The sequence below is a fragment of the Helicoverpa armigera genome, chromosome 17 (assembly GCF_030705265.1).
Source record: "Helicoverpa armigera isolate CAAS_96S chromosome 17, ASM3070526v1, whole genome shotgun sequence".
NCBI lineage: Eukaryota > Metazoa > Arthropoda > Insecta > Lepidoptera > Noctuidae > Helicoverpa > Helicoverpa armigera.
Window position 1 is genome coordinate 6,943,978 of NC_087136.1, and position 13,986 is coordinate 6,957,963.

The 13,986-nt window shown below is 38.8% G+C and overlaps 2 protein-coding genes across 7 annotated transcripts in view; one reads left to right on the forward strand and one right to left on the reverse strand.

The window, feature by feature from the left end:
* LOC110384287 (endophilin-A) overlaps positions 1-6,792 on the forward strand; it is a 38,657-nt gene extending 31,865 nt beyond the window's left edge. For 5 of the 6 annotated variants that reach the window (XM_064038944.1, XM_064038949.1, XM_064038946.1 and 2 more), the window contains 2 exons: positions 3,414-3,535; positions 3,626-6,792. In XM_064038944.1, coding sequence (XP_063895014.1) covers positions 3,414-3,535; positions 3,626-3,751 — 248 coding nt within the window. In that variant the 3' untranslated portion in view covers positions 3,752-6,792. Of the gene's footprint in view, positions 1-1,903; positions 1,994-3,413; positions 3,536-3,625 lie in introns of all 6 variants that reach the window. The other variant, XM_064038948.1, reaches the window with a different exon arrangement.
* A 1,061-nt stretch (positions 6,793-7,853) lies between these two features.
* On the reverse strand, positions 7,854-12,041 carry LOC110384286 (polyubiquitin-C). The gene is given in 4 exon segments (XM_021345506.3): positions 7,854-10,511; positions 10,514-10,788; positions 10,790-11,639; positions 11,882-12,041. Coding segments are annotated over 3 exon segments (3,648 nt in total). The 5' UTR covers positions 11,632-11,639; positions 11,882-12,041; the 3' UTR covers positions 7,854-7,980.
* Between the last annotated feature and the right edge of the window lie 1,945 nt (positions 12,042-13,986).

Sequence of the window (13,986 nt, forward strand, 5' to 3'; positions counted from 1 at the left end):
GGCCTCCCAACATCTCTTTTTGCATTCGCTACTGCACCAAGAAGAACACGTCGTGGTAATCGAGAGGGTTCCATCCTATGCACATGCCCTAGCCAACGCAGACGTCTCTGTTTGAGGAGCGCCATCAGACTAGGCAGCTGTGCAATTTCTAGAACCCTCTCGTTTGTGATCCTGTCTTGCCATGTTATACCCAAGATCTTTCGTAAGCAACGCATGTAAAAGCAGTTAAGACGACGTTCTTGTTTTGCATACGATGTCCAGGTTTCAGCTCCGTACAAGAGTATGCTTAAGATGGAAGCCTGAAAGACAACCATCTTGGTCTTAGTAGTAAGGTGCTTATTGTACCATACCCTTGTACCTAGCTTCCCGAACATGGTTGCCGCCTTGCCGATGCGGATGTCGATCTCGGCATTAAGCAAGAGATTGTTCGACACAGTCGACCCTAAATAACTGAACTTGTCTACTACTTCTAACGGCGCGCCATCGAGTGAAATCGCCGGGGTAGTAGAAGCACCTTGTGCTAGCACAACTGTTTTTTTGGGATTTATAGACATGGCAAACAGAGAGCAGGCGTGCGAAAATTTATCCACCATGGACTGGAGCTCTTGTGCGGAATTAGACACGATATTATAAATTATACACATTTATACAAATTATACACATCACACACTTCATAACTAACCGGTGTACATTAGAATAGTTTTAATGTGGTAAACTCCTTGCATTAAATGTGGGTAATTAGGAGTTGGCACTGTTGTTGCAAGATGTTTCATATTATGCCGTCAAGGTGAAATAACTATATTCAGATTATGTATATTTAATAGGAAATTCTATTCATACGAGAATATTTATAGTAAATTAATTTGAGTGTAAGGTTGATAAAGGTATAACAATTTTATGGGTTTTCTTCTCGGTTGTGACTAACCTTGGATAAATTACATTCATACTAAGCGACTGAACGTATTTAGGTCACCATCTTGTACATAAAGACATAGACATTTATTTTTGCAAATATGGCTCCAATAATGTTGTTACATAAGGGTATCATAAAACTTTAGTAAATTAAAACATATAGAAAAAGTAGAGCTAGATAGTTAAAAAGTAAGGTTTCGTGACATTGTAAATACCTCATCAAATTATATATATCAATAATGGTTTTAGACGGAATACTAGCAGAAAAATCTTCTGTACATAATTTTGGGGCTGAATACCATGGAATAACATTTTTAAACTTTTTATTTTAGCTTCTCTTGTTATTTTTTTAACTGAAGAGGTGCACTCACGGGCGTGGGAAGATTATTGACAACTTTTCTTACAGGTTGCCGAAAATCCTACTCCCAAATCCCTCATCCTATTTTAAGTTAGGATTTTTTACTCAAATTATTATGTGTGATTCTGTAATTTGTGTTGCCAGTAACATTGCAGAGGTCTAGTAAAATAATAAACATTTTTTTTTTAACTTTGCGATGGTGTGAAATAAAGTGAATTTCACTTTTTAATGCTGGCAATTTTAGATTACTGGTAACACCAATTGCAGAATATAATTGTCTCCTCTGATAGTTAATAATAAATGTCTCTTTCTATTTCTGATATTATGTATGTTTAGTCTCTGGTAGGAAAACAAATATGGTATGTTCTTTCTTCCTGTTTCTTCGAGTAGTCAATATTTTGATGTCTCTTCTTTATTTCTGAAGATGTTCGATGTTCAGTCCTTTACAGACGAATTGACATGCACATCGCGGACTATAAATAACACCTTATATGAAAATATTTTTTAGTCAAAATTTTATTTATTTAGTTATATATTCAAATAAAGTTTACCATTAGTGATTTGATTACCTCCGGGTTTTCGCAATATCTTTGACGGGTATACAAGTACATATGGTTTGTTCACGTTGCGAAGCTGGCTCCCACGCCGGCTCCCCCGAGCACAAGCCGCCGTCGAACCTGGAACTGTTCCCGGGATCGGGCAACCCGTCGCGCTCAACCAATGGTAACACGCGAACACAACACAGAGATTGCATCCTTGGTTTTTTTGCCTGATTGTACCTACTAAAGTTTTTTTTTCTGTTTTAATCGGGCTTTTCATAACGGTTCTATAGTTATTTTTCTGTTCCAATTTATGCAGTCATAGTTTATTTTAGAGCACGGGACTTTAGTGTGTTCTCAAAAAAAAAAATCATTTTTTTTCATCTTATTAGTTCTAGTACACAGTAACCGCAATACATTAAACGAATTCTGCTTTTATTTAACTAAAACTGTTAATGCAATCTCACACATCACCAAACACATACAAAATCGTGTAGTGAAAATAATTCGAGTAGTAGTTTTATAAAAATATTTTCCTATTCTTTAAGACCGTACGCTGACTGTACTCAGAATTTGTACACAGTTAAACAAAATACACAGACGTAGAGTAGATTGTGATTTTGCTTTTAAGCGAATAATTACCAAATGCTTGTTCCGTGTTGCTTTAAACTTGTGTGGCGTTTTGTGAAGTCTCCACTTTTGTGACTGTCCAAAACTTGGCTAAAACTGTACTGTTCAATGTTCAGAAAAAGCTCGAAGTTTTTATCTGAATATGAAGTTGTGCATGTCAAAATCATACAATCATACACACGTGTGACGTTTAAGTAGTGATCATTTGTATGTGACAAGATGGCATGCTAGTGCTTTCAATACTGTATAATCAGCATAGCCATATAATCATATCATGTAATAATCAAAAAAATCATCATAGTGTGAAAGAAAGTCGACTTACCATACTCTCATGAACATTGTTTGCAGTTTTCAATAGGCATTTAGATTATTCGGTAGATACTACGAGGCACTGTGAACTCACATTAATTTGTAGAATAATGTTTTTGTTAGAATATTACACTTGACATTTATCTTGAACACGTAGTATCTACCAGCTAGTGATGGAAATGCACCCTTCAGCATCAAAGTTTGAAATATAAAAAAATATTCCATGAAGATTCCAAGAATTGATATATCATACATGGTAGTTAGCTTAGGTATTATGTATCTCATAAAGTTTAGACATATTTGATGCTGATGGTTGTATTTTGGCTTGAAGTTTCAAAGAATACGTTATATTTTATTTGGCTACTTTCATAGTTTAACCAATTGAAAGAATGTAAACGTGAATCTTGGTAGCAGAAATAGAAAGTCATTCAAAGTTAACGACCATCAATAAATAAAATATCGCGTAATCTTTGGGCACGAGTCTTTTGGCACACTCCAGCTAAACTTAAAATCTCGAGTAGCATAATGCAAATCGAACACTAATATTTTATTAAAATAATTGATTAATGCAATTGCTCACTCGTTTTACGTTTAACTGGCGTGTGGTGAAAGTCTGAAGTGCATACAAATATGCGTATTTGTGCTAAAATGGATTGTCCCCTCAGCGTCTCCATTGCCGTCGCCGGTTAAGTCGCCCGCGCGAACCCCCGTGGTTGCCAACAAGACGCCCTGCTGCACTGCTCTCTATGACTTCGAGCCGGAGAACCAAGGGGAACTAGGATTTAAGGTAACTATACAAACAATTACCAAAAAATCTCTAAGGCTTTCATTCTGAGGAATATCCTAATTTTAAATGTGTATCTTTTTTTTGTAACAGGAGAACGACGTGATCACGCTGATCAACAAAGTTGATGACAACTGGTTCGAGGGCTCGGTCAACGGCAAGACCGGGTACTTCCCGATCAGCTACGTGCAAGTCACCGTCCCCCTACCCAACATGTAAGCACCGCCTCACAAGTAACCACCAACGTATTCATTCATTCCCCTGCTGATGTAACACAACTTTACCGTGACGAGAACCGATGCATTTATACGACGCGAGATTATATAGAACCCGCGTGGAATCTCAAGTTGAACACCACAGCCGAACCGGTCCCACCTTATGTAAACGTTGTGTTACACTTCTTACTCATTCGTTACGATGTCAAGTTACGCAGTATTACGTAGATTTGAATCTATTATTGTGTCAAAAGCTCAATGGCAAGCTGTTTATAGTTATACCCCCATTTATTACGCCGAATAATTTGATGAATTATGTACCTCTTTCTATCGGTTCAAACTTGTCTTCCGGTGTATTTTACAGTTGTGTCATAGTTTTGTCGTAGCAGAATTTCATTGATAATATTTCATCATGTCTTTCGAAATATTAAATACTCAAAATGTTATCAATCTTCCAAACTTTAAAAAAATATAGAAATAAAATTGAATGTTTATGAATTGACTTTCTAGATGTAACCATCTAATCTAATCTCAAGGAGATAATGCTACGAATTTTACGTATGAATTATTTTATATTGTACCTACCTACTGTTTGCATTTATTGCCAAAATAAGTAATTATTTAATAATAAAAATTATTGTAATAGAAATCATTGTAATCATGTTGCCATTTTACTTCATGACGATTTATTAAATTAGTAATGAGTTTGGAGTAAATTGCCGTTATTTTAATCTATTAGGTATGTTTAGTTTTAAAAGTGACATACGCCAAATATACCAACATCAATCGGAGTACCTTTGCAAAGCTCTAGAGACAAGGAATCATATTGATTGATTGATAATAGCTGGAGTATGGAGTACTGTCCACACAAGTAGGGAGGCTGCTGTACGTATTGTCATAGGCAAGTGAGCCACACTACAACGTTGCATTCCAAATACATACAGCTCAAGTTTATCGGTGTGGATACGATAAGTGAGATTGATAATTTTAAGCAAAGTGATACGTCAATGTCAATCGTAATACAAGGTTGCCGTAGGCTCTCTGCGCAGCAAAAAATCTGTAAAGTTATATTTTTAAACTAACGTCTACTTATATATTAGTTAAATATCGTGCATCTATTTTTTTTAAGGTGCATATCCCTATGTATAGTATTCTCCTTTGACGTATATTACTTTATTTAGTTCATTATTTTTATTTGTACTGTAAAGTAAAAGCACAGGAGCGGGATATTATAGTATTTATTAGGACTATTATATGAAACTAGTTAACACGTCATGCGATTAGATTTTATAGTTGTATGTTTGCGGGTAATTATTTAACTGAATGAAGGAAGTATACAATGTATCGTATATTATACAATGAATGTGAGAATATGAGGGACGGAGTCGTAAGAGTTGTTGAATTATTGCCAGGAATCTATGGCGTTTCGATGTTTGATGTATTATTGGCAAGCTAAAAATATATATAATGTAATTGTGATAACTATATATATCATGCTGTTGGTGCGGTGTCCTACCATGTATTCTTTTTTTATATTTACATTGTTTTATTTTACATCAGTACCCTGTTTAATTTTTCGACATTTCGCATAATAACTCCTTTAGTCATTACATTATGTAAGATACCTATTTTAAACTATGTTTAAATGTGTATGATGATACCAAAAATATCGAAATTAGTAATTGTACATGGCCTCCATTCAATAGTAATGTTAAATGTACTTTAATTAATGCACTTGAGAGCTAAGATCTTAAATCGTCATATTATTCACTTTGTCCGATATTGATGTTGCAGTAATATTGAACATAAGTAATTTATAATAAATTCATCGCATCATTATTGTCGTAAACGGACCCCATTGTATCACATTTCTGGCATACAAAAGACAATACCTAGATCTAATGTTAGTTGTATGTAAGTTCATAAATAATTGTTCTATCTTCAAGTGTCTCTTAATATAAGTATTTTGAGTAAATAAATATATTCATCAATGTTATGAGGATGTCATGTTTCAATGTTTAATGTGAGGTGTTACGGCATGCTGGTTCGTCGGTCATCCATGCTACACCTCTATGACTTTCTCAATACATAGATACATACCATTTAATCGAATGCAGTACGATCTTAAAACTATCCTATAAAACGGAATTAGACTGTTGTTGTTTTAAATGTGTATAAATTCTACTAGCTTGAGAATGTGTGAATGATGAATATGAGAAATGCAGATATCTTTCTTTGTTCGATAAACGAGCCTCTTTACCAAACGAACCATCGCTATTCCAATTGAGCCCAAACATGTTTACATGACGCAGAACTCGAGTCACTGCCTGAATACATATTGCTTTTGCCCCGAATTTTACAAAGTGGGTATTGTATTGCAGATATCACATTTTATTTTCTGCTCGTAAACATGTTTGTAGCCATGGCTAGCTGTCCTAAACATGCATGCTTTTTTGAATTGAACATCAATAAAAATATGCATCTTCAATGGATGAAGATACATCAGGAGAACAGACTCAGAGCAATGCTTGGTAAGGGGCTATTTTACCGAACAGTTATTTTGTAGTTGCCCTAAACTGTGTTGGTTCAGTGTTGCTTCACTTGTTATGTATGTCGAATCATTAGTTTGTATGATAATGATACTCGTTGTTTCTTCACAATTTTGATCCCAACAATTTATAGAATGAATTAAAAGTTACTCTGGTAATTACATTTAATATACTCGTGTGTAGTTTCTGAATAACCAGTAACATTATCTTGCAAGGTGATTTGTTAGCATACCAAAGTATATTTACATACGTGTCGGATATCACTATCATTATATTGGCTCCCAAAATATTTTGCTGTTGATACGAGTACCTACGTCTGTTATGGTGTATTATTCTTGTTCATGTTACTGTAATCTTAAAATACTGTAATTTCATAGATTTAAACTTGACGATTTACGAGATGTAATGCAAATATTATTGATTTGTATTCAAATTTATCCCAAAACTTATTGCTCGTTTTCGCCTCCTAATAAAATGTTAACAATTAAACACTTAATTTTGTTTTATTTTTTGCCAGATCCCAAGGTACCTAGTTCCCTTTTAAAACGATCACTCTAGCGAAGAGATCTAATGTTAGATAAAAGTAATGTTGCAATAATGCTGTGTAAAGATGTTTTTTGCTATATTCTACCCAAGGTTACTCACCCACTTTCATTAATGTTAAATGTAGGGTACCTATTGGTCTACAATTGGGGTGTCCCTGTTGCACCAAATACATAAGGTGACAAAACAAACACACGATAAGTAATAAGCACAATTATTCATTATTTTATATCGATCAATATGCCGAACACTATCTATGCACAGATCAAACGTATTCTGCTGTTTTGATCAAGCATTTAAGACACTCCACACGTATCTACTAATACCACTATTTAGTACCTAATCTGTGCTAATACATACATATTATAAAGAGGAAACATTTATTGTTTGCACCCCAATGGCCTCGAAACTACAACCGATTTGAAAAACTCCTTCACTTTAGAAAGCTGAACTATCCCCCATGTGCCTAACATAGACTACCTATATGTTGTCCGGTTACAGGAAGAAGTTCCCTCGGGACGCGGGTGAAACAGCTAGTAGGTAATCATAAAGATGTATCCAAATATTTAGGTACCCTTTTCCGCAGCGAACATTAATATACCTACATCAGTTTCTAAAAATACAATTTTAATTTGTTGGCACCTAGCAATTTTATGTAATTGTTTTATCGGAGGTTACCTTTCTGCCAATTAGCGCGTGTAGCCTTCATGCACTATATTGCGCCATCGGAGACGCGAGCAAATGTGATTCCTAAAACCAAATACCTACCAATATAAAATGCGAAGGTAAAACTTGCGCTCGCATTCAAAAACGGCTGAATCGATTGAGATGAAATTTGTTAAGGATTTAATGAGTGATGGAAGTAGTTCCTTTGAGACTCGTATAACTGCGTGCAGAAGCTAGTTACAATCATCCTTTATAGAAAACAGTTTCTTCGGATTTAGATGCGACGGGCAAGGCTCAAAAGCCTCTCTCTTTTGTGTGCAAAATAAGGTGCAATAAGTAAAAACAACATTTATGAGCAGAGAAAGATATATTATTCAATCAAAAAGTTTGCAATTAGATACTGTTCTGGAATGGTTAGAATATTGAAATGTTAAATTGAATGTTATAGGCATTACTGTATGCTGTAGGATATGCATTAGTTGCCACCACGCAGACGGAGTACCAAGTGCAGAGTCGACTCTTTCTGGATGTTGTAGTCAGAAAGGGTGCGTCCATCTTCCAGCTGCTTGCCAGCGAAGATAAGACGCTGCTGGTCTGGGGGAATTCCCTCCTTGTCCTGGATCTTGGCCTTTACATTCTCAATAGTGTCAGAAGGCTCCACTTCAAGGGTGATAGTTTTACCAGTGAGGGTCTTCACGAATATCTGCATACCACCTCGCAGACGCAAGACCAAGTGAAGGGTAGATTCTTTCTGGATGTTGTAATCAGAAAGGGTGCGCCCATCTTCAAGCTGCTTGCCGGCAAAGATAAGACGCTGCTGGTCTGGGGGAATTCCCTCCTTGTCCTGGATCTTGGCCTTTACATTCTCAATAGTGTCAGAAGGCTCAACTTCAAGAGTGATGGTTTTTCCAGTCAATGTCTTCACGAAAATCTGCATACCACCTCGCAGACGCAGGACCAGGTGAAGGGTGGATTCCTTTTGAATGTTGTAGTCAGAGAGGGTGCGCCCGTCTTCAAGCTGCTTGCCGGCAAAGATAAGACGCTGCTGGTCTGGGGGAATTCCCTCCTTGTCCTGGATCTTGGCCTTTACATTCTCAATAGTGTCAGAAGGCTCAACTTCAAGAGTGATGGTTTTTCCAGTCAATGTCTTCACGAAAATCTGCATACCACCTCGCAGACGCAGGACCAGGTGAAGGGTGGATTCCTTTTGAATGTTGTAGTCAGAGAGGGTGCGCCCGTCTTCAAGCTGCTTGCCGGCAAAGATAAGACGCTGCTGGTCTGGGGGAATTCCCTCCTTGTCCTGGATCTTGGCCTTTACATTCTCAATAGTGTCAGAAGGCTCAACTTCAAGAGTGATGGTTTTTCCAGTCAATGTCTTCACGAAAATCTGCATACCACCTCGCAGACGCAGGACCAGGTGAAGGGTAGATTCCTTCTGAATGTTATAGTCGGAAAGAGTGCGTCCATCTTCAAGCTGCTTGCCAGCAAAGATAAGACGCTGCTGGTCAGGGGGAATTCCTTCCTTGTCTTGGATTTTAGCCTTAACATTTTCAATGGTATCAGAAGGCTCCACCTCAAGGGTGATAGTTTTACCAGTGAGGGTCTTCACGAAAATCTGCATACCACCACGCAGACGCAAAACTAAATGCAAAGTAGACTCTTTCTGAATGTTGTAGTCAGAAAGGGTACGCCCATCTTCTAGCTGTTTGCCAGCGAAGATTAGACGCTGCTGGTCTGGGGGAATTCCTTCCTTGTCTTGGATCTTGGCCTTAACATTTTCGATGGTATCAGAAGGCTCGACTTCGAGGGTGATAGTTTTTCCAGTCAAGGTCTTCACGAAAATCTGCATACCACCTCGTAGACGCAAAACCAAATGCAACGTAGACTCTTTCTGGATGTTGTAGTCAGAAAGAGTGCGTCCATCTTCAAGCTGCTTGCCGGCAAAGATAAGACGCTGCTGGTCTGGGGGAATACCCTCCTTGTCCTGGATCTTGGCCTTTACATTCTCAATAGTGTCAGAAGGCTCCACTTCAAGGGTGATAGTTTTACCAGTGAGGGTCTTCACGAAAATCTGCATACCACCTCGCAGACGCAAGACCAAGTGAAGGGTAGATTCTTTCTGGATGTTGTAATCAGAAAGGGTGCGCCCATCTTCAAGCTGCTTGCCGGCAAAGATAAGACGCTGCTGGTCTGGGGGAATTCCTTCCTTGTCTTGGATCTTGGCCTTAACATTTTCAATGGTATCAGATGGTTCAACTTCTAAGGTGATGGTTTTGCCAGTGAGGGTCTTCACGAAAATCTGCATACCACCACGCAGACGCAAAACCAAGTGAAGGGTAGATTCCTTCTGAATGTTATAGTCGGAAAGGGTACGCCCATCTTCCAGCTGCTTACCGGCGAAGATAAGACGCTGCTGGTCTGGGGGAATTCCCTCCTTGTCCTGGATCTTGGCCTTTACATTCTCTATAGTGTCAGAAGGCTCAACTTCAAGGGTGATAGTTTTACCAGTGAGGGTCTTCACGAAAATCTGCATACCACCTCGCAGACGCAGGACCAGGTGAAGGGTGGATTCCTTTTGAATGTTGTAGTCAGAGAGGGTGCGCCCATCTTCCAGCTGCTTGCCGGCAAAGATCAACCTTTGCTGGTCAGGGGGAATTCCTTCCTTGTCTTGGATTTTAGCCTTAACATTTTCAATGGTATCGGAAGGCTCCACCTCAAGGGTGATAGTTTTACCAGTGAGGGTCTTCACGAAAATCTGCATACCACCACGCAGACGCAAAACTAAATGCAAAGTAGACTCTTTCTGAATGTTGTAGTCAGAAAGGGTACGCCCATCTTCTAGCTGTTTGCCAGCGAAGATTAGACGCTGCTGGTCTGGGGGAATTCCTTCCTTGTCTTGGATCTTGGCCTTAACATTTTCGATGGTATCAGAAGGCTCGACTTCGAGGGTGATAGTTTTTCCAGTCAAGGTCTTCACGAAAATCTGCATACCACCTCGTAGACGAAAACCAAATGCAACGTAGACTCTTTCTGGATGTTGTAGTCAGAAAGAGTGCGCCCATCTTCAAGCTGCTTGCCGGCAAAGATAAGACGCTGCTGGTCTGGGGGAATACCCTCCTTGTCCTGGATCTTGGCCTTTACATTCTCAATAGTGTCAGAAGGCTCCACTTCAAGGGTGATAGTTTTACCAGTGAGGGTCTTCACGAAAATCTGCATACCACCTCGCAGACGCAAGACCAAGTGAAGGGTAGATTCTTTCTGGATGTTGTAATCAGAAAGGGTGCCCATCTTCAAGCTGCTTGCCGGCAAAGATAAGACGCTGCTGGTCTGGGGGAATTCCTTCCTTGTCTTGGATCTTGGCCTTAACATTTTCAATGGTATCAGATGGTTCAACTTCTAAGGTGATGGTTTTGCCAGTGAGGGTCTTCACGAAAATCTGCATACCACCACGCAGACGCAAAACCAAGTGAAGGGTAGATTCCTTCTGAATGTTATAGTCGGAAAGGGTACGCCCATCTTCCAGCTGCTTACCGGCGAAGATAAGACGCTGCTGGTCTGGGGGAATTCCCTCCTTGTCCTGGATCTTGGCCTTTACATTCTCTATAGTGTCAGAAGGCTCAACTTCAAGGGTGATAGTTTTACCAGTGAGGGTCTTCACGAAAATCTGCATACCACCTCGCAGACGCAGGACCAGGTGAAGGGTGGATTCCTTTTGAATGTTGTAGTCAGAGAGGGTGCGCCCATCTTCCAGCTGCTTGCCGGCAAAGATCAACCTTTGCTGGTCTGGTGGGATACCTTCTTTGTCTTGGATTTTAGCCTTAACATTCTCGATAGTATCTGAAGGCTCGACTTCGAGGGTAATTGTCTTACCAGTAAGCGTTTTAACGAAAATCTGCATACCACCACGGAGACGCAGAACAAGGTGGAGCGTAGATTCTTTTTGGATGTTGTAGTCAGACAGTGTGCGACCGTCTTCTAACTGCTTTCCAGCGAAGATCAGTCGCTGCTGATCTGGGGGAATGCCTTCTTTGTCTTGAATTTTGGCTTTTACATTTTCAATAGTGTCGGATGGCTCAACTTCAAGAGTGATAGTTTTACCCGTCAAGGTTTTCACAAAAATCTGCATTATGATATCTGTAACAATCGAGGAAAGCTATTTGAGGACGATAAAACTATGAATTTGGTTGAAGTGTCTGTTATGAGAAGCTACCGAACTAGGACAAAGAACAAAGAAAGTTCGCGATCACAAAATGGCGTCGTCACTCGAGTTTTGAATTTTATGTTATAGAAGTGCATAGTGCATTGACAACGTCAACAGGACGCAGTATATCAAAAGGAGTTTGATTAAAACGTATCGAAAGCAAAGGTACACTTACCAGTTTAATACTTAACAGAAATTACAAGACAAGTTCTAACTTATTAATAACAAACAAAAAGCACTGTTCAGTCAACGCGAGTCAATCACAAATTGATTATTCGGGAGGAAATTCACAAATACGAAATGAAAAAGCGAAAGTCACCATCGAATGAATGAAATATCTGTCATTCGTTCACAGAATGATATTGGCTATGGTATGGTTATGGCCGTTTTGTTTTAGATATGTAGCTTTTGCGCTTCCATGGCTGCTGAAGTCAATAAAGTCCAGCTCAAATATTGCGATGGCGTCTAAATCAAATTAAATCATGGAAACTATTCTGCAGCACAGGGCAATCAATGTACCAATAATCAATTCCAGGCTTCAGGCAGCTTTATGAAAGTTTCTTACACCCACTTTACGCTTTCAGCTTGACCCGGTAAACGATCCCAAAATTCCCATTTTTTGGCCTCTATCTAACAACGAGGGATGTAGACCGCTTATACATACAGTTACAGCCAGCCTTTTAATCGTCCCACTGCTGGGCACAGGCCTCCTCTCACACGGAGAAGGATTGAGCATTAATCACCACGGTTGCTCAATGCGGGTTGGTGATTAAGGCGAGGAAGTGGTCAACAATAATTCCATAACCGGCACGCGCATCTAAGGCGCCAAAAGAGGTCGGAGCGTCTGAGCGGGGCGAGGATAACAATACGCGCGCTAGCTTATAACTAAAAGTCGTAAGCGACAAAATGGTTTTGTAATTTTATTATTTAGAAATGATAATTTGATAAAAAATCCTACTACAATTTTAAAGAGTATGTATATACTCAACTACTAAAAAAGTTAAGAGGCTTTAATCGGTCCCGTTTGCCCATAATATGTGAATCTCTTTTTAAAAAGAGGTATGTTTGATATATTTTTCTCTGTTATAAAAGTTACCTAATCATGTTTCTACAACTAACAAAATAAGGTTTATATCATGAACTTTCAGGTAACCAGGTTGTATTTTGATCCGTTTTGTATTTACTGAGAAAAATTGACATCCTTGGCGCCAAAAATTCCAATTCGTCCTCTTAATTTGTTATTTTCCGGTGACCGCTTATACATGTCACCAGAAAATGACAAGACTCGTAAGTTGATCAATTTTCTAGGTAGTTGATCAACTCTCGGTAAATAATAAACGGCATTTAAAATGTACTATTTCATCATCCTCCAAGCCCTTGCCCAAACTATGGTGGGGTCGGCTTCAAGTCTAACCGGATTCAGCTGAGTACCAGTGCTTTATAAGAAGCGACTGCCTATCTGACCTCCTCAACTCAGTTACCCGGGCAACCCGTTACCCCTTGATTAGACTGGTGTCAGACTTACTGGCTTCTGACTACCCGTAACGACTGCCAATGATGTTCAATGACAGCCGGGACCTCGTGCCATCCGAAACACAGTCATTGGTGTCGAAGATATACTTAGAAAGTACATACAAACATAGAAAAGTTGCATTGGTACTTGCCTGACCTGGAATCGAACCCGCGCCCTCATACTCGAGAGGTTGGTTCTTTGCCCACTAGGCCACCACGACTTCTAAAATGTAGTATTTTAGAAAGTTGATTAATTTACGGCGTCTTGCTATTAAATCATCCGACAAAGGCGAGGTATACGTTGATTGTTTAAAAAAAATCTCTCTGAATAAACACTTGTCAAATGCTTATTATGAATGCTGCGACCAATCAGAGAAAAGTGTATTAAGTGACGGATAATAGTATACCGTCAAAAAGTACACTGGGCAACGATTGGCCCATTTGTGGATGATTTTACTTGTTTTTATTATTAAATGACGGCTAGGTACCGTAAGTTGACCAAGTACCTAAAATTCAATGCGTTAAATAGTACATTTCAACTGCTGTTCATTATTTTCCGAGAGTTGTTCAACTACCTAGAAAATTGATCAACTTACGAGTCTTGTTATTTTCTGGTGAAATATATATACCAATGTGTTTTTAATTTTAGTATGACTCAAATCAGTTGTTTTTTTCTACAGATGATGCTTCATTTGGTCAGTATTATTTTATTATGAAATTATTTTCCAATTTCCAATGTACCGCGATGGTAGGAATAAGAAGCCTTAT